General features: G+C 40.0%; 3 protein-coding genes across 3 annotated transcripts; 1 reads left to right on the forward strand and 2 right to left on the reverse strand.

The window, feature by feature from the left end:
• Window positions 1–4,386: 4,386 nt before the first annotated feature.
• On the reverse strand, window positions 4,387–5,505 carry LOC125576891. The gene has a single exon (XM_048737408.1). The coding sequence runs from the start codon at window positions 5,503–5,505 to the stop codon at window positions 4,387–4,389; it is 1,119 nt and encodes a 372-aa protein (XP_048593365.1).
• A 464-nt stretch (window positions 5,506–5,969) lies between these two features.
• Window positions 5,970–9,880, forward strand: LOC106404415 (uncharacterized protein At3g43530-like). The gene is made up of 6 exons (XM_013845135.3): window positions 5,970–6,715; window positions 7,452–8,207; window positions 8,282–8,443; window positions 8,531–8,996; window positions 9,071–9,430; window positions 9,496–9,880. Exons 1-6 carry the CDS (start codon window positions 6,206–6,208, stop codon window positions 9,705–9,707), a joined length of 2,466 nt encoding a protein of 821 aa, XP_013700589.2. The 5' UTR covers window positions 5,970–6,205; the 3' UTR covers window positions 9,708–9,880.
• Window positions 9,881–10,679: 799 nt separating this feature from the next.
• LOC125577442 lies at window positions 10,680–14,033 on the reverse strand. The gene is made up of 2 exons (XM_048738960.1): window positions 13,715–14,033; window positions 10,680–13,235 (listed from the first exon to the last, which is right to left on the reverse strand). The coding sequence occupies exon 2, from the start codon at window positions 13,227–13,229 to the stop codon at window positions 10,788–10,790; it is 2,442 nt and encodes an 813-aa protein (XP_048594917.1). The 5' UTR covers window positions 13,230–13,235; window positions 13,715–14,033; the 3' UTR covers window positions 10,680–10,787.
• Window positions 14,034–24,474: the final 10,441 nt, after the last annotated feature.

The raw sequence follows: 24,474 nt of genomic DNA on the forward strand, positions 1-24,474 counted from the left end.
TACAGAGGACGCTGACGGCACTCGTTGCTGTTGATCGCTGCCTTAGGATCAGCATAGCCCGGAACATCGAATGGTGTGTTTTCGGGGCGAGGCCATGGATGACGCTGTGGGTTGGAGGAGCTGCTAGTCTCGTCGAACCTCCTTTTAGACCTGAGTTCTCTGTTTCTCGCGTTTGTCTCTGAGCTGCTCATCTGAAACCAAGAAGAAAAGAAGGTTAGCATTGTCGCATATAATGTAATATCGATCGATGGGTTCTATTGAACATCGATCGATATCGTCGTGTCGGAACAATCCGACAAGAGAGCATCGGTCGATGCGAACAAGTTCATATCGACCGATGTCGAATCGCGAAACCTGCAAAATCACTCAACTCCAAATCGCGTTTATACTAATCTAAATGCATATAAATCACAAACTGAACTCTAGATAAGCAATATGAACTACAAAAACATCTCTCAATCGCCCTAAATTAAGCGTTCTAATCCAACCCAAAACGAAAACCCAAATTTTTCGAAAAATTGAAAATTTCGATTGCATACCTTGAATGTTGATTTCGGGAGTGGATTTAACAGCTACAGAGTGAAAAATCGAGTGGATTTAGGCGAAGAACGGACGAAATCCGTCGAGAATCGAGAGAGAAAATGGGTGTTTTCGTTTTCGGTTGTGTTTGTGATTTTGGAAGAGGAAGTGGGTTGATATCGATTAAAGTTAATGTTAAAACCGTCGATATGCCCGCATCGATCGATGGCAGTAATGCCGCGTCGATTGATGTCCTTTTTATTGACAGATTCTAATTACTAAATTTTCTAAATAATGCTAATATTAAGAAATACGAAAATTACCATTAATTTCTAGTAAATATAATTTATTAATTTTAATTAATGAAAATTTTTTTTATAAAAATAAATGGGTTGCCTCCCATTCAGCGCTTAATTTTTAAGTCTTTAGCTCGACTTCCTGATTAAACTAATTATCAGGTTCATACAGCACCATGGGCACTTTCGCTGGTGGTTTTGCCCAATAATGCTTAACTCGTTGGCCATTCACCGTAAATTCCTGGCCTTTCTCATTTTGTAAGGTGATAGCTCCGGAGGGTTGAACGTTCGTTACGGTGAAGGTGTCCAGACCAACGGGATTTTAGCTTTCCAGGAAATAAAGTCAATCGAGAGTTATAAAGGAGGACTTGATCATCTGGCTCGAAGTGCCGGGATATGATCTTTTTATCGTGATAGGCTTTAGTCCTTTATTTATAGATTTTTGAATTTTCGAAAGCTAAATGTCTGATTTCATCAAGCTCGGTAAGCTGGATAAGTCTCCTTTCTGCAGCCGGTTTGATATCAAAGTTCAAAAGTTTGGTAGCCCAAGCTGCTTTATGTTCCATTTCGACTGGTAGATGACATGATTTGCCATAAAGGAGGTGGAATGGTGTTGTTCCTAACGGCGTTTTGTAGGCGGTCCTGTAGGCCCAAAGTGCATTATCTAGTTTCCTAGACCAATCTTTTCTGGAGATTCCTACGGTTTTCTCTAAGATTTCCTTAATTTGCCGGTTAGAGACTTCTACTTGTCCACTAGTTTGTGGATGGTAAGGTGTAGCTACTCTATGATGAACACCATTCTTTTTAAGTAATCTATCAAAGATTTTGTTAATGAAATGAGTTCCACCGTCACTAATGACTACTCTTGGAACTCCAAATCTTGGAAAGATTATACTCTTGAAGAGTTTAATAACCACAGATGCGTCATTGGTAGGGGAAGCTATTGCTTCGACCCATTTAGATACGTAGTCTACAGCGACTAGTATATATTTGTTTCCATATGAAGACGGGAAAGGTCCCATAAAATCGATACCCCAGCAATCAAAGACTTCAACTTCAAGAATGAACTTTTGTTTCATTTCGTGTCTTTTGCTGATTTTTCCACGTCTTTGGAATCTGTCACATTGGGTTATAAATGCATGGACATCGCGAAAAATAGTTGGCCACCAAAATCCTGCTTGGAGAATTTTCGAAACCGTCTTAAAGGTAGCGAAATGTCCTGCATACTCAGCTCCGTGACATTGGTAAATAATGTCTGGAATTTCAGCTTCGGATACGCATCGTCTGTATATGCCATCAGAACAATGCTTATAGAGGTAAGGTTCATCCCAATGATAGCGTCTTACTTCTCTGAAAAATTTCTTCCTCATATATCCCTTGAGTTCGTCTGGTTCAACCTCAGCTGCCAAATAGTTAACTATGTCGGCATGCCAGGGTCGGTTATCCAAGTTTCTACCAATCGCATTTACCTCCCGTTGTGATAATTCCTTAGGTGTGAGATTAATCTCATCACCGGAAACATTTACTTGTAAACCGAAGTTGATCTTAATAAACGGGGGTTCGTGATTTTGGTTATCTGAGAGGTGAGAAATTACATCAGTCTCGTCATCGATCGATGTAGAACTACGTGAATCGACCGATATGACATCTCCCTCATCGATCGATTCATCTTCAGATGTGAGAGATACTTGACCGACGAAGGATGTATCTATGTGTGCAACATTCTCTGTGGGAAAGAAATCGTCTATAGGGATATCATCCTCTATCTGTATCCGTGAAAGATTGTCAGCGACTCCATTATCTACTCCTCTCTTATCCTTAATCTCAATGTCAAACTCTTGGAATAGTAGAATCCAGCGTATGAGTCGAGGTTTAGCATCTTTCCTTTGCATTAAATATTTGATGGCAGCGTGATCAGTGTGAACTATTACACGTGAGCCAATCAAGTATTGACGGAATTTTTCAAAAGCGTAAACTACAGCTAATAGTTCTTTTTCTGTTGTTGCATAATTCCGTTGTGCTTCATCAAGCGTGCGGCTGGCGTAGTAAATAGCATGTAGCTTTTTATCTTTCCTTTGGCCTAGAACTGCTCCAATTGCGAAATCACTCGCATCGCACATGATTTCGAAAGGAAGATTCCAGTCGGGGGCTTGTAGGACAGGGGCAGTGATAAGGGATTTCTTTAAATCTTCAAAAGCTCTCATGCATTCAGGGGTAAAATCGAATTTAATATCCTTGCGCAGTAAGTTATTTAGAGGTCTAGCGATTTTGCTGAAGTCCAGTATAAATCTTCTGTAAAATCCGGCGTGTCCGAGAAAACTTCGTACGTCCTTAACAGTTTTAGGTGGGGGTAAACTGGTCATTACTTCAATCTTAGCTCTATCGACCTCTATTCCAGCAGCGGAAACTCTATGTCCTAATACTATTCCATCGTTTACCATGAAATGGCATTTTTCCCAGTTTAGGACAAGGTTCTTTTCTTCGCATCTTTCCAATACCTTGCATAAATTGTCGAGGCAACTCTTAAAATCTGATCCATAGACTGAAAAAACATCCATGAATACTTCCATGAAGTCCTCGATCATATCTGTAAAGATTGACATCATACATCGTTGGAAAGTAGCGGGGGCGTTACATAGACCAAATGGCATTCTGCGATATGCGAAAGTTCCATAGGGGCATGTAAACGTTGTCTTTTCTTGATCATCCGGGTGTATAGGAATTTGGAAAAATCCGGAATATCCATCAAGAAAACAGTAATACTGGTGATTAGCTAATCTCTCCAGCATCTGATCAATAAAGGGAAGGGGAAAATGGTCTTTCCTAGTAGCGGCATTCAGTTTCCTATAATCAATGCACATCCGATGACCAGTAACGGACGAGTCGGAATGAGTTCGTCTTTTTCATTCTTCACTACAGTGATACCTCCCTTTTTGGGTACAACATGTACGGGGCTTACCCATTTGCTATCCGAAATGGGGTAAATAACTCCAGCATCAAGGAGTTTTATAATTTCCTTCTTAACTACTTCTTTCAGATTCGGATTCAATCTCCTTTGCTGTTCTATTGACGTTTTAGCGTCATCTTCCAAGTTGATCCGATGCATGCAAAGATCAGGAGAAATTCCAGGAATGTCATCGAGAGAATACCCGATTGCTTTCCTGTACTTGCGTAATTTATTCAGCAATAAAGCAAGTTCTCCGCTAGTGAGATTGGCATTGACGATAACAGGGTAGGATTGGTCATAAAGGTAAGCGTACTTAAGACCGCTGGGCAGGGGTTTTAATTCTACCTTTGGTGCTTTATCTTTAGACCAGTTAGATTGTGAAGGAGGTTGTCGATCGACGGTATCTTGAAGGTATCGATCGATGACAACTTCGGAATCGTCATTTTCTTCTACGTTTGCAACGTCGATGCTAGCGTCCATTAGTTGCATGTAATCGTCCGTCCTATCTGATATGTTGAACACTTCATTTTCCACGTGGTTAAGGGTGTCTTCTAAGGGGTTGTCTGAACACATGTTTATGAAAGAGTCTCTTTCATCCTCAGAAACCTTTTCCACGTAGAAGGCCTAGTCATCTATTAGAAGTCGCTTAATCAGTTTTTCCATATCAAAAGTCATCGAGATATCTCCTATGTTCAAATTAATTCGTCCTTCCTTGACGTCAATGATGGGTTCTTGTCTGTATTTCAACACAACAAAATCCGTAGGCACGATGCAATCGTTAATCTTTATGGGAACATCTTCGAGAATTCCTTCGGGTACCCTAATAGATCTATCAGCTAAAACCAGGGTGATCGGAGTTGGCATAAACTCTCTGTATCCTAACGTCACAGCAACAGAGTAAGGCATAAGGTTCACGCTAGAGCTGAGGTCACATAGTGATCTAGGGAAATGCGTGTTTTCTATTTTACAATCTAGGACGAAACTACCATGATCGGATCTCTTTGTTGGAGTTTCTCCTTTAATCATAGCACTTACTTCTTCTGAAATCATCATCACGCTGTGTTCTGCGATTGGATAGTTTGGAGATGTCATATCTTTTATATGCTTCTTAATTGAAGGTGCTATTTTTATAGCATCGCTAAGAGACATCTCGACAGAAATCCTATCTAAGGCTTTCTTGCAGATTGCGTTCTCTAATGATTTCTTAGTTTGCGTTTTAGGGGGAAAAGGGGGTAAAGTTCTATAGACTCTTTCAATTATGGGTTTGGGTTGAGTAAACCGTCGATCGATGGGTTTCTCCGGTTGTTGATCGATGGTGGATGTTTTGGGTCGATCGACGTCAGTTCTGTACTGTCGATCGATCTCATCCTCAATCTCCGTATCTTCTTCTAGTTCTAAGTCTATTGCCTTTTCCTTAGCTTTTTCAGTGGTGGTTTTCCGGTTGTCTTGAGATGGATTTGGGTCTAGTTCGTCAAGAAAAACAGGATGAGAGTTGCTTTTCCCGGTCTCATCGGCATCGTCAGGTTTTCCAACATCTGAATTATTCCTCGTGTCTGCTGCGAGGTTTTTCTCGCTGCGCAGCATTACGGCACTGCCTTGACGTCTTAGGTTTAGATCAGTCCTTCCGGGAAGACATCCAGCATCTCTCTTTATTGCAGTTGCTATCTCAGCTACTTGACCTTCTAATTTTCGGATTAGTTCTCCTAAAGAATCTGCTTTTTCCATCAATTCTCCGTAAACCATATTTATCTTTCCGTAAAACTCCGATTTTGTCTTACGGTTGCCAGTAAGAGCTTGTCTGATATTGAACCTTTATCTTCCGGTACGTGATTTTAAAGCAGTGTCATAAGCTTGGGTAAAGCTCTCGACATGAAACACATAGTAAGGATCAGAGCAGTTCGTTTCTTCATCCGAATAATCATCGGTGTCAGACAAAGCGTTTTCGTCGATCTGGACTATATCAGATCGGTGTTTGTTTTGAAGAAAGGAATGAAGGGATTTAAGGGAATTCTTAATTTCTAATAAATCAGAATTGTCTATTGGATTTGTAGTTTTCTCTATTTCTTCATCCATTTTCTCATAGGATCTTCCCGTTGTCATATTCTTGATAAGGCGTCTAGCTCCTTCGGGATTCCTAGTGATGAAATTTCGGATTTTCTGTCATGAGACACATGGATTTCAAAAATTCTCTCGTGACCCTGTTTTAATTTGTTTTTAGTTTTCATTAAAATTTAAATACAAAATAAGGGGAAATAGCTAAAAGCCCAAACGATTTTGATTTATTTACAATTCATGCCCTTACTAGCCCCACCCATAAACCCGACCCATCTAAAACTCGGATCCTATTCTCCTAAATCCCTAAATCGTAACACAACTTCCCCACTTTCTTCATTTCACGATCTCTGAATATTTTGTTCTTCACTCATCAATTCCACCAGCGATAATGACATCTAAACTAAGATTCACCAAGAAAAAGAAAGAATCCCCACCAAAGAAGAAAAAGAAATCCTCACCGACAAAGAAGAAGGAGGTTGAACCGGCTAAGAAGGAGATGACTTTGCCCACGGGAAAGAAGAAACGGGGTAGATCGTCTTCAGCAGAGGAACACGAAGCAGACGACGGCGGGTCGTCGTCTCAACCCACGAAGCGGCCGCGTCTTACTTCAAACCGTAACCCTAAAAATCTTCAATCTAATCCGGCTGCTGCTTCTGCTTCTCCTACTCAACCTGACAATGAGGAGACACCCTTAGGACCACCAGCAACATCAGAAGATCCTCCACCAACGAAGAGACAAAATCCGCCACACCAACAAGATCCTCCGGATGCATCTATTTCCCAGTCTTCCACGAAGGGCGGGACACCTTATTCGGAACAAGGAGACAATGAGGAAATGGGATCGCATGGTGAGCCTCCCAGATTACGAGAACCTAATGCTACAGAAGAGCAAATAATGGTAAGAAATCATTTTGAAGTCAGTTTTTGTAATATGTTAGAACATAGATATATTATATATAGATGTACTAGTAAACCTAGTTGTACTTAAAGATAAGTGTGACTTGTACAAATGAAGAAGTTTAATTTGTTTTACTAATACAATATGAAATGAAATGTAAAATTGTATAACTGGTACAACTTCTTAAAAATTTAACTAACTAGAACATGACAATTTTACTCGTTTTATTAATACAACTGTAATATGTAAAACAAGTATCACTCATACATCTTGTAATTATCTAACTAGTGAAACTTGTACAACTGTTATTTGTATAACTAGTATTACTCGTACAACTAGCTAGAACCTATCTAATAAGTAATACTTGTACAACTATTATATGTATAACTTGTAGAACATATGTAACTAGTATAACTCGTACAACTGTCCTACGTTTACTTGTATAACTCGTACAACTAGAACATATGTAGCTACAAGTAAAACAAATCTAAGTAGTATAACTTGTACTACTGTTTTTGTATTACTTGTATAACTCGTACCACTTAAACAAATTTAAGTATACAACTTGTAATACTCGTACAACTACGACTGTAGCAGAACTTGTGTATTACTAGTATAACTCGTATATGTATAACTTGTGTTACTCGTACAACTAGAACTTGTATAACCAATATAACTTGTATTACCAGCACAACTCCTTAGTTTTCAGTTGTATTAATGTTTTTTTTTTGTGTAGGTAAAGGAGATGGCTGGAGGAGCAATCAAACCACACAAGTTTTACTTCAAACCAGCCGAATATGGGAAACCCTGTAAGCTCTCCTCAAGGTGTCATCAAACGAAGTTCATCAAGTTGATTGACAATTTTCATGCAACCGAGAAGAAGTGGTTTTATGCGCACCCACAGTTCAAGCATATTTTCCATATGGAGTGCTCCTCAAGGAGAAAGGTGATGGGATTGTGGATGTTACTGATTCGCACCATAAAAGTCGACAAGAAGAGACAGGCTTGGTTTGTGGTAAATGGGGTTCCCATTCGTTACTCCATCAGAGAACATGGTCTCATATCAGGACTATACTGCCACACTTATCCAGAAAACTATGAGAGCATTGGGAGTTTGAAGTTTGCTAAGAAGTACTTTCAGCAACCACCAAAGAAGAAGGGTGACGATCCTCCTGAACTAAAAGTGACAGCAGCTGATGTCCTAAAGAAGCTAAAGAAGATGAAATATGATGGTAGTCATGAACGGTTGAGGATGGCTGTGCTTTATTTCTTGGCCACAGTCATTTTTCAAAGATCAAGGTATGGAACCCCTATAGACCATTTTCTTCTCCGAATGGTTAATGATCTTAGGGTGTGCCACACGTTTCCATGGGGGCGTTTCACCTTTGATGACTCCTTGAAGGAGATAAAGCATATGGTGAAGCATTTTCGAGGAAAGATCCCAACTGTAAAGGCTTCTTGGACATTTCCTGGGTTTATCAACCCACTGGAGGTAATAATTGTTAACTGAATGGCATATAACATGTATAATTTGTTACTAATATGTTAGTTTAAAATGGTGTGCAGATATTGGCATTTGAAAGTATACAAGTGCTGAAGGAAAATTTTAGAGAAAATGTTGAAGAATTTGATGATAGCTGTCCAAGAATGTGCAAGTCGAGATTCCTAGCGAATGGGTCGTCAGGATATGCGTTGAGCGAGATATATGAGAAGCTCGGAGAAACAAAGGTGATACACTTGAAGTGAATTTTTGTGTCATTTTTTCAAGTCTTCATATTTTTACCTTAATGTGTGATATTTTGGTTAATTTTTCAGGAAATTTCTAATATTTTGAAACCAACTGGAAGCGAGACAGATCTATCAGTTGAGATCTTTGATGATGGGTTATGGGATGATGTTGACCTGGGAGATGATGGGGATATAGATGACCCAATTGTTGATGGTTGGAACAAGATTATTATCCATGACCAAGTAAAAATTCTTTGGGAGGATCTGTACAAGATGGATGTCAAAACTCGAAAGATAGAACACGAGCCTGAGAGGATTTGTGAAGAACTTGAGGGTCCGAGGGTGTGTGAGGAAACTGAGGCAGGATGTGAGAGTTTGGAAACAAGAGTTGCTCAGTTGGAAGAAAGCATGAAGGTGAGAGATGACATAATTGGTCAGTTGGAAGCAAGAATAAAGAGTATGGAAGATGACCGCAACCCGAGGGACAGATTTGGGAACATGGAGGACTTGTTTGATCATGATCGTTTTGACACTGGTGGAGGCCAAGAAAATGGTATAAATTATGATCTTATTTATTAGGGTCTGTTTTTAAGACAGATGATTAACCTTTATATATTTTTATTTTAGATGATACTGATAAAGATGCCACAAAGGAGGGTGAGACTGAAACCGAGCAAATGGCAGAAGATGATGCTGATAAGGAGGCCACGAAGGATGGAGAGAATGAGCCTGAGAAAGAAAGTAAGGTTGATGCTGATAAGGAGGCCACAAAGGAGGGTGATAATGAACTCGAGGAGATGGCAGAAGATGATGCTGATAAGGAGGCCACAGAGGATGGAGAAAATGAGCATGAGAAAGATAGCCATGTTGATGCTGATAAGGAGGCCACAAAGGAAGGCGAGATTGAACCCGAGCAGATGGCAGAAGATGATACTGATAAGGAGGCCACGAAGGAGGTTGAGAATGACCCCGAGCACGCACTGCAAGGTAATGTATTTTATCGTAATTTTTATTGTAACTTAGCTGTGATCTGATTTTAATATATTTTGCAGAGGATCTTGAAGTGATGGTGGCGGCTGCAGAGAAGTTTGAGAAAGAAGTTGTGGAGAAGAAAGCTGCAGAGAAAGAAGTTGTGGAGAAGAAAGCTTGGGAGAAAGAATCTACGGATGAAATGGATGGAGATGCTGAAGAAGATTCACCGAAGAAGACGAAGAGGGTGCCAAAGCCTTCTCGTATGAAGCAGTCTCCATATGTTGAGAAGTAATCTATGTGTTTCTTGTATTTTGAACATATAACTTTATGCTGCTTTTGGATGTTGGTGTTGCTTTTGCCAAACATAAGACTTGTGTTGCTGTTGTGAAACTTAAGACTTGGTGTTGCTTTTGTGAAACATAGAACTTGTGTGTTTCTGATTTAGTAGTGAACGTGTGTTTGTCATATTGTTGTTGAACTTGACAAATTATTGGTATAACTAATACTACCGAGTAAACTATGGCAAAATTTCTCTAACGGATACAACTGGTACAACTAAATAACAAAAGGTACAACTATTGTTCTTAAAATGTGTGACACATTTAAAACATGATAATCAGCTAAAACATAATAAGGTTATTAACAAGTAGTCGTACCAGTATTTTAGTTGTACAATCCAACACATAGTTGTACCAGGTTTTGAGTTGTACAAGTTTGTTCATAGTTGTATTTTGGTAGAGAATTTGAATTGTGTAGTTGTACCACAGTTAAAATATATAAACCTCAGTTGTACAGCCTTTTAATTCTTAAATGAATTGAACCACATACAAATTAACCATTAATTTTGTTAAAATATATTTTGTGTATGTTTTCCAAAAATATAGTGAACAAACTAGTAAACAAACCTTTAAAGTATAAGGTAGATCATGCAAACTTATGTGATTGTGTAATAATTGAATTTTTTTTTGGTAAAACTTCAAAAAATTAGGATGGACCACTCTTAGGACATTCCAACTTATATATTCTATTGTTATTTAATTATTGAAAGCCAAAATAGAGTTTTAAAATGTCATATTTTAAGAAGTTGTACCAGTTGTACCAGTATTTCCTTCCTCGTGTATATAATCTAGTTGTACTAATTGTACTAGTATTACATCATATAGTTGTACTAGTTGTACCAGTACGACAACACATAAACATGATTGTTATGTTATATAAAGTTTTACCAGTTGTACCTGTCATACCTAACAGAAACAACACATTACATAAGTTCCACAACACTTAAATAAGTTCCACAATACATAAATAAGTTCCATAACACATAAGTAAGACTCACAACATATAAGCAAGTTCCATAACACATAAGTTGGAGTCATTCATCATTTCCTTCGTTGTCACCTCCCTCGTCACCACTTCCTTCGCTGCCACTTTCCTCGCTGTCACTTCCCTCATTGCTGCTTTCTTCGTAATCGATGTCATCGTTGTCGTTGTCATCTTTGTCACTGCTGTCACCAAGCCACTCCGAGAATGGTGCATACTTTTTCTTTCTCTTCCTCCGATATTCTCCCGCAGATGGGAATCTAGTAGTTTGTAATCTTCCTTTTTTTTTCTCCACATACGGCGGGAACACAACCTGAGATTGTATTTCCTCAGGAACTTGCCAGGATGAATGATGAGGCACTGGATATATTGTCCTACAATATGCCAATGTCCACTGCTCCATCCAATAATACTTAGAACAATAATTTTCAACCAACTGCTCTAGCGTATCATCTGTTGTAGTTCTGCAATACTTCATGATCGCAGCAAGCGCATGCACACAAGGATACCGGTCAATTTCAAAATGCCGACAGTGACATGTTTTGTTGATCAAATCAACCAAATAACCTTTCCCATCCGTACCAGTAACATTGTACTGACGTTCAAATGTGTTTAGCACCTCCACGTGAAGTGTTCTTGCAATCGGACAGTTCTCATGCAATTCAACATGCACACGTGGGACAAGTAGCTGCCTCTGTGGAACCCCTATAGAAATTTGTCGGTATCTATTAAACCATTCTATAATCTTCCCCACGATCTCATCAATCATTGGCAGCAGTGCATAATTCCTTTGTTCCTTGAAAACACCATTCATAGATTCAGCAGTGTTGGTTGTATCTATGTTGTACCTTGCTCCTGGAAATTGACATCTTGCCCATTTGCTCTCATGCACACTCTCATCCAGATACTCAGCGGCCTGAGGATACCTTCTTCTGAAATCAATATATTTTCTTCTAAACTCTTTTTCTGTGTAAATACCAGCAATTTTTTTGAACTCATGTGCAACCACATCTTTCCTAACATGGCTGCATGCTCCTTTCACATTATTAGCCAAGTGATATATGCAATATCCATGGATCGCCAGTGGGTAGACCTCGTGTACTGTCTTGATGATGCTTTGGTTTCTATCAGTGCAGAATACAAGTTGGGGATCATCTGGTATCAAGGTTTTCAATGTAGTCAAAAACCAACTCCAACTTGCATTTTTTTCACCATCTACTACAGCAAAAGCGAGAGGATAATGATGATGATCTGGATCTTGAGCAGTGGCAATAAGAAGCACTCCTTTATACACACCCTTCAGATGAGTTCCATCCATAATTATCACTTTCCGCATGGAATTAAACCCTTCAATGCAAGCTCCGAGCGCGAAGAACACATACTTAAACTGGTTCTTCTCATCCACTACTAAGCGGGTGACAGTACGAGGATTCAACCTTTCCAACATGTACAAGTAAGACGGCAGTCTAGCAAAGCTCTCTGTTGGGTTCCCACGCAGATCGTTGATAGCTTTGTATTTTCCTCTCCAAGCCGTAGCATATGAAATCCTAACACCCAATTTGTTCTCAACCAAATCTATGAGATCCTTTGGTGTTGGAGTCTTGTATTTTCCTGGATAATCAGCTTGCAGCACAGATGCGACCAAGCTTGGTGTGCCTCTTTTCCCCTTCTTGGTTGCACTTTCCTCTATCCTAACGCAAGTATGCATCTTCCGATACGTCCTTATAGTGAAAAAATCAGAGTTTTTCAGCTTTGCAGCTCGTAAATACCATTTGCAACCAACCCCACGGCACTTTAATACGTAAAGTCGAGGCGTCGACTTCACTATATCAACCTCAAAACAATTCTTATGCACAGCTTTGTCCACTAAATCTCTCACTTCATGCTTAGTTTCAAATTCTTGGTGCAAAGCCATGTCAATACCGTCATCCCACTCGAAATGTACAACTGGTGTTTCAGCTGGTGTAACAACCGCCAACTTCTCCATATCATCTTTTTCAGTACCCACTTCATCGCCTTTCTCATTCTCATCTTCTTGAATATGAGGAATAGTCGTCAACTCCTTAAGACCAACCATATCATCATTAGCTCTTGCATCACTAATAATTTCCTCATCCCTAGAAAACATCTCGTTACTTTGGTTTTGTGAGACAGATTCTATGAGCTCCACGTGCAAGACAGTACGCCTCTGATTTTTTTCGACTTCCAATAAATATCCTAAAACATCTTCATCATCGAAGATGTAACATGGCCTCTTATCATCCATTCCAAACGGAAAGTAACTCAGCTGAATCTTGGACGAAGCTACATCAATCTTCATTTTCATGCATACTCTATCAACCAACTGAGAGTAAGTCACCTCCTCATCACTTCTCATCGTAAACACTAAAGTAGAAATATGTCGGTCTTTCCGCTTCCATCGAACTTCATCTCCCACATCTGAATAACTACCCCCTTGATCAAAATATATCACCACACGTCTGTTGTTATCCATAGTTACCTGAAAATGTATAATAAACAACATCACCACTTAGTAGTTGTACCGGTTATTCTAGTTATACATGTAGCAGTGATGACATTTGTACTAGTTGTACCAGTATCATATTGTATACGTGACTAATAGTTGTACCAGTTTAACTAGTTGTATGTTTCGTGTGAACCATCACAGTAACACTAGTTGTACCAATATACATATTGTACAAGTTACATATAGTTGTACGTGTTTAACTAGTCGTACAGTTCTTATAAACAATCACAGTAACATTAGTTGTACCAGTTATACCATATTATATAAACAATTTTCCTTCCACAATTTCATGATTATAATTAGATTTACATTATATTCAATTTCAAATCACTCTTACTACTGTAATGTCTTTGGTTCAAACATGATTCAACGTACTGTATCTAATTTGAGAGAGAGAGAGAGAGAGAGAGAGAGAGAGAGAGAGAGAGAGAGAGAGAGAGAGAGAGCATTACCCAAGTTCATCTATGGAGGAAGATACACGATTTGATGTCGATGTTTATGTTGTTCTTCGTCCAATCTCTCAAAAGAGATATTGTTTGGTGTAGAATTGAAGTGAGGAAGAATGGTGGTTGTTACGTTAATTGAAGAGAGGAAGAAGAAGGGTGGGTCCCGCATAAGGAGGAGAGAGAGGAAGGACAAATCGTGTGGCTCATTTTGTTTTGATCCAATGGTGTAGATCATCCATTCATTAAGGCCCTTATAGTAATTTTCTTTCATTGGGGGTCATGCAAAAGATGTTAGGTTGTAAGAGAATAACAAAGGTGGGTTATGTCCTATAAGAGAATAATGTCCTGAAATTTCCATCACTCGCTGTATCGAGTGTGGTTTTATAGCTCAAATTAACACCTCCATAAAAGATGTTAAGAAGTTGTGGTTCTGAATAACCATGATGGGGACATTCAAGTTCATAGCCTCTGAATCTTCCCCAAGCATTTTTAAATGATTCGCGTGGACCTTGGTGAAATGTAGAAATTTGTTTTCTTACTTCCCAGTAGCGTTCGTCAGTGAAAAAATCTCTAAGGAAAGCTCTTCTAATCTCTTCCCAACAAGTGAGTGATCCTGTTGCTAAACAGTTCAACCACCTGAGGACTTCTCCTTCTAGGGAGAATGAAAATAGTTTGCAACGATCATATTCATCTAGTATTAATTCTTCCAAAGTCTCAATATGATCTTGTGGGTGTTCTGGGAGGGATCCACGGAATGGGTTTTGACGAACCATACGGTAGTAATCTGCGTTAAACTTAGATTTCTTGGTATCGTCTCCTGGTATTTTAATAGCGGACCTATTGGAATAGGTCCTACCAGGATCAAGGTAGTCTTGTATGGACAATTTTATATCTTCACCTTTAGTTAAGGTGGAATTTTCCTTAACAGGGATTTCAGTCCCCTGTTTAGTTTGGCTAGTTTCATTGCTCGTTTGGCCATTTAGTTCAGTTTGGACTACTTTCTCATTAGCGGGCTTGGTAAGAGAATACTTACCTGCTTCCGGCTGGGCGGTATCGATCGATGTTGGTGACTCTGTATCGGTCGATTCCTCTGACTCATCGTCGCTCGATGGAAACGTATTTCCGTCGATCGATGGTTGGTCGCGCTCTATGTTCTCCATTCTTTGTGTCTGATTAACAGATTAAGAAAGAAAACTTTAGCAAGATTTTCGTAACAAGTCTATACAAAATTCTAAATTAAATCTAATGGTAATAAGAAAGAGTCCCCGGCAACGGCGCCAAATTTGATATCACTCAAATTACCCTAAAGAGTGTTACTCTCATCAAAAGAGGTTCAGATGTAGTACTTAGGGATCGAATCCACAGAGACTCTAGGATTACTCAACAGACTTAAATACTTAGAAATGAATATAGACTAAAAGGTTTTAATAGTTTTAAAAGCAATAAATGATAAATCGAAAACAACAGTGATTCAATAGATTGAATTGAAGTGGTTTCAAGATTGGGAAAGTAGCTAGATTCAGGTAATTCTCAGGTATAAAATGTATGCATTTAGTTTAGACTAAAGGGTTCAATGGTTCTTGAACTAAACGTTGATTTAACCGGATAGGTTATCTTCACTAGATCTCGGATCTCAACTGTCGTATTTTGATCTCAAGAGAGTGTCGATCGATGCGACTTGACGTACATCGACCGATACAACTTTATAACAATCGATCGACAGAACGATAGTTGCATCGATCGACAGAACGATAGTTGCGTCGATCGACAGAACGATAGTTGCGTCCATCGACGGTTATTGTAGCGAGCTTTGCGAACGGGTTTAACTTGTTCTCTAACCTTCTCAGACCAACTGTCGTTGCGCGTGAGTCAGTTAGATCACGCAAATGGGTTCAGGTATTGAGGGGAAACGGTTAGTTGAACTCAATTAAACCTAAGATCCAAAATGAAGGTGATCAATCTTAATTTTAGAATTAAGTTCATAAGCAATGAAAAAACAATCAAAACACCTTTTTAACAGTCATATTAGCAGTACATAATTTCAACCATGGTGAGAAACCTAAATCAAACAATTGGTTTACTCAGACATATTCATGAGAGACAAAGTCATGATGGTGTGAAATAAACTCAAATGAAACATAGAACACAAATAGATAGAGTAATAGAAATAAATGAGTTCAAGATCTTCTCTGTTTTGCAGTCTCAGATCTATCTCTCCAATCCTAAGCTCTCCTAATGGTAGCCAAAATGCTCCTTTTCCAAACTAGGTCTTTTGCAAGTGTCTGCCTAGAAATGATACAAAACCCTAGTACATATAGCCTAAAAGGCGGCCAGAGACTTAAGTTGTAAATAATAGATCTTCTTGGAAATGAAATCTTTTAGTTTGCGATTTCATCTGTGTTACTGCGTATCGATCGATGCACGAGAATGTATGTCGATCAATAGTAAGTGATTAAGATCGACCGATGTTGCTCTTCAAGCGTCGATCGATTTTCCTTGCGTAAAAGCATTCCAAAATGTCCCAAAAGTATCATTTCCTTCCATCAGGTGAATAAACCTGTATTTGCTTTGAAAAGACTCTAAAACATGATTAATACATCTTAAAACCCTTATATACCATGTATAAAAGCGGGTGAAAATCATGGTATATCAAGGACCGCCTACAAAACACCGTTAGGAACAACACCATTCCACCTCCTTTATGGCAAATCATGTCATCTACCAGTCGAACTGGAACATAAAGCAGGTTGGACTACCAAACTTTTGAACTTTGATATCAAACCAGCTGCAGAAAGGAGACTCATCCAGCTTAACGAGCTTGATGAAATCAGACATTTAGCTTTCGAAAATTCAAAAATCTATAAAGAAAGGACTAAAGCTTATCACGATAGAAAGATCATATCCCGGCACTTCGAGCCAGATGATCAAGTCCTCCTTTATAACTCTCGATTGACTTTATTTCCTGGAAAGCTAAAATCATGTTGGTCTGGACCCTTCACCGTAACGAACGTTCAACCCTCCGGAGCTATCACCTTACAAAATGAGAAAGGCCAGGAATTTACGGTGAATGGCCAACGAGTTAAGCATTATTGGGCAAAACCACCATCGAAAGTACCCATGGTGCTGTATGAACCTGATAATTAGTTTAATCAGGAAGTCGAGCTAAAGACTTAAAAATTAAGTGCTGAATGGGAGGCAACCCATTTTTATAAAAAAAAATTAAATAATAATAATAATAATAATAAAATAATAATAATTTAATTTCAAAAATCATTAATTAAAATTAATAAATTATATTACTAGTAATTAATAGTAATTTCCGTATATTAGCATTATTTAGAAAATTTAGAAATTATAATTTGTCTTTAAAGAGGACATCGATCAACGAGGCATTACTGCCATCGATCGATGCGGGCATCTCGACGGTTTTAACACTAATGATACCACTCAAATTACCCTAAGGAGTGTTACTCTCATCAAAAGAGGTTCAGATGTAGTACTTAGGGATCGAATCCACAAGGAGCTAAGGAACAATTAAATCTAGTGTTTATTAATTCTAAAGGTTGTAAATGTTTAAATGAAATAGCAATAGTAACAAGCGAGTAAATAATAAATGTAACTTAGTTGGAAATGGTATTAGATGCAGGGCCACTATTCAGGTGTTGGAGATTATAATACCTATAGATGCCTAACTGTTGCATGCATGATATATTAGAACTCATTCGCTTAACTCAGTGATCAGCTGTCGCATGTACCACTGGTTAACAGACTAGATCTCGTGTCTCACCGGTTAGTATGCAGACACGAGAGAGTGTCGATCGATAGTCTATTTAGACGTCGACCGATACACCTTTGCCAACGTCGATCGATTGTCAGTTGAGGACATCGATCGACGGGTTCTAGCCAGGCCTATGCGCGATTATGAAATGCCCTACTAAGATTCTAAATTGGCGGTTAGCCCTCTCTAGCAATCCTAATATGATAGATAGATGTCAGGATGGGATAACAAGGGTGCTTGAATATGCAATCCTATGATCAAGTTCTAGTTAGCAAGGCTAAAACAAGCAATGAATACAAATCTATCATGAATATCACAACAAGGCAGATCTATAGTCTGGGGCTAATCCCACAAACCTATCTGAACCCTGGATCTAACAGTTGAACTACTCAGACATAGCAAAGCAATTCATATCAATAGAGAAATAGAAACTTATAGAATAGATGAAAAGAAATAGAAACAAAGAGTTGCAATCACAAGTGATCTTCTCTCCCAAATGAAACTTGTAACAAAACTAGGTCTAAAAAAAGCTCTGTTCTCTGCCGTCAAAACACTTAGGCAGTATATATTCTACTAGGTAAAAACTCGTCAGGGCATTTTGGTAATTGGCTTGGCCTTGGTTTTTAAGTCTGCTGAATCCAAAATGTCGCGTCTGGTGTCTCGACATCGATCGATGGTACTTGTGTACATCGATCGATATTAATCTTCATATGTCGAGGCATTTCCTGATATCGATCGTCAGCACTGATGCGCATCGATCGATTATTCTTCCTCTCGTCGACCTCTAAGTGGTCAGCTAGGGTGAAATGTCCTTTAAGCTCCAAAATGCTCCAAAGTCATAGCTTTACTCCGAAATGCACCTGAACCTGAAAACATACCTAGAAGAGTAGAAAACATAGATATATATATAGTAAAATACTTATATACCATGGATAAAAATGGGTCAAATCCAAGGTATATCAACTCCCCCAGACTTACCCTTTTGCTTGTCCTCAAGCAAAACATACATGCAGTCTCTCTGAAAGAGGTTTGAAAATATTTGGGAACTTTAAGATTTTAAAACATAGAAATCTTTCCTCAACAATTTTGCAACCACATTTAAAAAGTCCTAATCACAAAAGCACACTATGCAATATCCTAGCTTAGCAACCATTTCTAACATAACACAACTCATCAATTCACGTCTGACATCCCCTCTACTGATTTCATTTCTTAGCATAAATATAAAGTGAATGCTTTACCTTGGGAGTATCGATCACAGGATGCAAGGATTTCAGACAGGTATCTGGAGCTGCAGGTAAAAGTTAGTTCCTAGTTTCTCTCTCTCTAAATTTCTCTCTTGAGTCAAAGTCTGGTTCCATTGCAGGATCAGTGACCAAGATTGGACAGGCTTTCATGAATCAAAACTTAATGGTGGTTGCCACCAAGTTCTGTTCACTTCTTTTTGACCTATATCCAAGAGTTCTTTGCGAAAGCGAGCCTTGAAGATTGTCGCCTCCAAGTCCCGTTTCGAACTCTTTTATTTGAGTCTTTATGAATCAAGCCTTAATGGTTTTAGCCACCAAGTTCTGTTCAGACTCATCCTAATTAAACAATAGATCTTTTTTTTTATAGATACTCACTAACTAATCTAGGGTCGAAATTTAGAGAGAGAAAATGTGATAAATAATCTAAACCAGGTGTTACCTTCCCGACCTGTCTGAAGAATCCGATCCCATGTATACCAAGCCCCAAGACAAGCGGTTATGTCAGGTTTAGTGTTGGAAATCAGCTTTGGTTACTTCATACGGTTCAAGGCAAGTGTGTAGTTGATAGGTTGATCCGCTTTTGCATCTTTAGTGCTATCTGCAATCAGTAAATCTAAAATGGTGCTAAAGATTGGTTAGATATTCATGTTTAAATAAATATAAGATTATAGTCCCTATTTTCAATAGCTAAGCATAATTTATTTGAAATTCCTTTTTACATAAGAATAAAATAAATTATATCAGTAAATCTCCCCCAGACTTAAATTACACTGTCCCAGTGTAACTCAGCCGGAGTTATGATGAATAGTTTATGATGTACGAAATATAACAAGTAGGGAAGATACTTCTGACCGGATTAGATATCGATCGATGTGTAAGTGTTACATCGATCGTCTTGTGGTTGCCTATATCGAACGATGTCGACGTCTCGTCGTCGGTCGATATTCAGGTCCTCCTACTTGGGTCTCCTAAATCTGAAAGAAATAAAACGAAAGAAATTAAATGCTAGCTAATAAAACCAAAGTAAAATACCTAATAGTGGGTTGCCTCCCACTCAGCGCTTGGTTATAGTCATTTAGCTTGACTGTGGTAGTGATTGTCTATTGGGTGGAGAAGCAGCTGCTTGTTGGAAAGCAAGCATCCACGTCATCTCTGCGCATTCTGGACCAAGTTGCAATGAAACTTCTTGTGGCCTCATCATTTCTTGTCCATTTGTCATCCATCTTCTCAAGTACTTTGGAGATGTTCTGTAGCCTTTCTTGAACGTTGTCAATGCTGACATGGTGCCAGCCTATGTTGTCATAGGCGTATGCTGAAAGATCTGTCAGTTCCTTTAGCATGGACTCTACCGTCTTGTTTATCAGCTGTTCGACGATTAGTGTAGACTCGGCGTCGATCGATGCGATTATGTGTTCGTTGGTCGATCTCGGCGAGTTGCCATCGATCGATTTCGCTAATGTCCTGTCGATCGATGCTGATATCTGGTGTTGAGCTGCGAGTTGCCTCTGAATGGCTTTGACTTCTTTCTGTAACCATTCTGCGTGGTTGTCTAATCCACTGATTTTGTTGTCGAATGGAAAGTAGATGTCATCGCAGCGTTTGTCAAGTCGTTCCTCCATGGTGTCTAGAGCAGTGTAGATCTTGGATGTGATCTTGTCAACCTCTGCTGCTGTGTAAGGAAGTAACTCCACAGGTTTCTTGCCATCGATCCAAGGCCCTCGTAGCCTGTCGATCGATGCTGATTTTGCCTGCAAAAAACTTTGATTAGTAATGTTCTCAATATCCTTTTGGGCATGAAGTAATTGACTAGACAATTTGTTTAAATCTATCATGACTGGTGATATAAAGCGGTCATGCATATCCTCGTAAGTCCTCAGCCTCTCATTCATGGCTGAGACTTTGGCGTCGAGCGATGTGAAGGTACACATGTCGATCGATGTGGCTGGTTGTTGGTCCTTCTTGCGAATGGTGTCCAGATCTTGCTGTAGTAGCTCGATTTTAGTGCTTAGCCCGTCCACGTTGTTGTTGAGAGGGCAGTAAACGTCGTTTATCCTCGTGTCGATGTATGATACTTCGCATTCATCCCTGTGTTGTGTTGAACATTGCGGTTCTGCAGGGATCTGAGCTGTAGGAAGACTGACGTCGATCGATGTTGCATGTGGTGCGTCGATCGATGCTGAGGTCGTAGCTTCCTTCTCAAGTTGCTGACGTAAACTCTCAATTTCTGTCCTCATTTCTGCCATACATCTGAAAAGCTCATTGTAGCCTCTATCCAAAGGCTGATGTGTATCTTCTACCAATGTTTTGAGCTCCTCTCCCAGTTTCTCCTGAGCTCCACAAATACCAAACACCATCTCATCGATTTCATCTTTGGTGTAGAGTTCTGGTGCCAGTCTTGTGAGTGTGAAGGAAGTGGCATGTTCTAGAAGACAGATGTGGCTTTCTTCAAAAAGAGATGCTCTTTCCAGTATTTTCCTGATGTTGTCCTCTGTGACAGGTATCATCTCACCAGCTACGCTTCGTGCGTGTCCACGCTCATCTCTGTAGACTCCATACTTGTCCCTTTGTTCCCAAGTGAACTTTCTGGCTCCGTACATGTCGAAAGCGCGGTTCCCACATTCATACCGTCTGTCGATCGACGTCGGTTCATCTATATCGATCGACGTCGGTTCATCTATATATCGATCGACGTTGGTGTTACCCTGTCGATCGATTTCTCCGTTGTACCGTCGATCGATGCTTGCCCTTTTGGTAGGCGTGATAGATCTGGGTTGATCTCTGTTGTGGCGACTCCTGCGTGGTTGTTAGGATCTGTTTGAATGACGTCTGGAGTGCCACGTTGCTGTGAGAATAGGTTGTCAGGTCCATTGGCTACTTGAAGGATGTCTGCTATGTCCTCTCTGGACACTTGTAAAATCCTTCCATCCATTGCACGTGCGTTGCCATCTGAGTCCCTGAAAATACCAAATTCATCAGGTGTTAGAAAATCGTAATCAATGTTTGCATAATCATTCAATTTAGAAATAGAAAGATTAGGGTTTAGAGTAGTATCGATCGATGTAGATACAGTTACATCGATCGATGGCAGAGTAATTTCTGCAGAACTTGTGTTCTTGAGATGATTGCTCTTCATGGATTTTTCTGTAGATGTAGAAGGAAGAGTGTTCATCTTTTTTGCTTGTGTGTTTGCTCTGATGTGTGTAGGTGGTTTCGAAGGTGCAAAACGATTTATATAGGTATCTATAAACCTAGTTGGGGAGGAAATATTCTCCTGCTCCTGAATTTTCGCTGCGGCGCGAATATCGATCGATGTTCCAGTGTGGGTGTCGATCAATGTGAGCGGTTGTTTTGCTGGACGAGGGTGGGTATCGACGGATGTGGAGTGCATAGCGTCGAACGATGTTGGAAACGTGTTGGTGAACTTATGTGTTTCAAGTCTTTCATCCTGCAAAGACATTTCTATTGCACGTTCTTTCCAATAATCCTCATCGTATTCCTCCGTATGTTCCTCATTAGGTGAAGTAATTACAGTGTCAACTGCAAAACTTTCATGGAAACCACTGTCTGCCCAACTGCCTATGGAATAATCATCATGTCCTCTCTTGCTTGGAGGTTGGAAGGCAAAGTGTTGGTAACAATGATTAGGTGAAGCGAAATGGTCAACTGGGTGCATTACGTCGAGTGACGTGTTGTTGCGGTCATCGGTCACCGTTGACACATTGGAATCGATCGATGGAAAGGTTGGGGTGTCGATCGATTCCGAGTACTCTGTTTCGTACTCCGATTCATACTCTGCTCCACAATGGCATGCGCCAATGAAGCCAAGTTCTTTCCCATAATCCACAGAATTAATGACCTTTCTCTTAGGTCGGATGGGGTCGTAGTGGATGTTTGGGTCTATGAGCGTTAGACACAATTTGTTTTTGTTCATGTCACATACAGCTCCTACTGTAGCTAGGAAAGATCTTCCAAGCAGAAGTGAAGAGTTCCAGTTAAGCTCGATGTCTAGGACATGAAAATCTACAGGGACAAGGGCATTACCAATCTGTACCTCCAGATCTCTTATGATACCTCCTGATCGTTTCTCTGAAAGATCCACGAAGGTGAAGGATTCCGTTGAGGGTTCGATGGTCAAACCAAGCTGGTCTGCCATGATCCTAGGGAGGATACTAACTGATGCTCCTGTGTCACACATTGAATGGGGAAATTCAACACCCTTGACTACGCATGGTATTGCAAACTTCCCAGGATCACTCTTCTTCGTCAATGTGATCCTGTGTTTCATCTTCTCTCTGACTTGATGAAACATTCTCCTAATGTCCTCCTCAGTTACCTTTGTTTCTCTGAAGAACATCCACAACCGGTGTGTGAAGTAAGCTTCATCAAAAGGTTTTTCGATTGGGATTCTGAGGACTCGTTTAGTGAAACCATCCATCTCCTTATCGTTAGCTTCCCTCTTAAGGTTTTTAGGAATCTTCTCCTTTCTTTTCCTTAACCTTCTCCCTTCAGATTCTTGTTCTTCTTGAACTGATTCTGGTGAACTATTTAAAGGGTTGGGTTTTGGTTCGGGTGGGTTTGCTAATGGTTTAGGTGGTGGTCTGAGTGCGTTGATGTAATCATTATCGATTGAGGGTAACCGCACTCGGTATGTCAGAGGTGCCTGTCGATCGATGGGAGGTGTGTTGTGACGATCGACGTCGGACTCACTCTGTCGATCGATGGTTGGCTCAACCGATCGATCGATTTTATCATAGAAAGGGGAGGGTGGGTGAGGATGCTTAGCTGCGAATTCTTCATGAGTTAGAATTCGAACCGCATTGCATTCAGTCGATTTGGCAGACGACGTCGATCGATGACTGGAGTAATCCGTCCATCGATCTTCATCATGGTCTGTCGATCGATGCGAGTTCATCGACATCGGTCGACACCATTGGGATCCGCCGAGACTCATGGAGCTTTCGATTTCGAAATCTCCTTCCTCAAGCTTTTCATTTCTCACCACTTGCCAGAAATCATCATCTATGATGGCATTTACGTGGTGTTTTCCTTTGTCGGCTCCTGCCTCTCTAGCGAAAGCTTCTTGCCTCTTTATAGTCTCGCCCGTCTGAATTACTTGGGTTTCAAGTTTTCTCACCTGAGTCCCTAAGGTCTCGATTTTGGTGTTCAGATTGTTGTAGGCGGAGTCTATCTTACCGTTGAAATCCACGGTGATTTGTTGTTGTCCCAACAGTACTCGATCAAGCATCTCTTCGATCTTGCTTTCCTGAGTCTGGGGTGGTGGATTTTGGTAGTAAGAGTTCGAGTAGCTCTTGCTGTTGTTGAAGGGTTTTTGAAATTGTGAACTTTGGTTACTTCTTTGGCCATTTCCAAAGAAGTTTCTGTTTCCGCCCTGGTTTCCAAATTTCTGGAATCCGGTACCTCCGATGTAGTTCACATCTTCTTCTCCTTCCGTATCTGCTACTTCTCCTTCAGCTGAACAGACTTGCTTCCTAAGAAGCTCGTGCACCACATCTAACTTAGCTCTTACTTCGTCCATCTGTTCCTTCCCGATAGAGGCTACAGACTTCTTCCGTTCAGAGTCAGTGTTTTTGGTGCTGCTGCTGTTAGCAAGGTTTTCGATAAGTCTCACAGCTTCCAACGGATTCCGAGTAGTGAAGTTTCCTTCACTCGCCGTATCAAGGGCCATTTGATACTGTAAGGCGAGACCTCGGAAGAAAGTGCTTAGCAGCTGCACTTCGTTA

The sequence above is a fragment of the Brassica napus genome, chromosome A8 (assembly GCF_020379485.1).
Source record: "Brassica napus cultivar Da-Ae chromosome A8, Da-Ae, whole genome shotgun sequence".
In the NCBI taxonomy this organism is placed as follows: Eukaryota; Viridiplantae; Streptophyta; class Magnoliopsida; order Brassicales; family Brassicaceae; genus Brassica; species Brassica napus.

Bases quoted from the DNA above. Each gene is read 5' to 3' on its own strand.
- LOC125577442 (XM_048738960.1), bottom strand. From the start codon at position 13,229: ATGGATAACAACAGACGTGTGGTGATATATTTTGATCAAGGGGGTAGT.
- LOC125576891 (XM_048737408.1), bottom strand. From the start codon at position 5,505: ATGGTTTACGGAGAATTGATGGAAAAAGCAGATTCTTTAGGAGAACTA.
- LOC106404415 (XM_013845135.3), top strand. From the start codon at position 6,206: ATGACATCTAAACTAAGATTCACCAAGAAAAAGAAAGAATCCCCACCA. The intron at 8,444-8,530 runs GTGATACACTTG...TTAATTTTTCAG, and splicing joins AGAAGCTCGGAGAAACAAAG to GAAATTTCTAATATTTTGAA. The intron at 8,997-9,070 runs GTATAAATTATG...TTTTTATTTTAG, and splicing joins TGGTGGAGGCCAAGAAAATG to ATGATACTGATAAAGATGCC.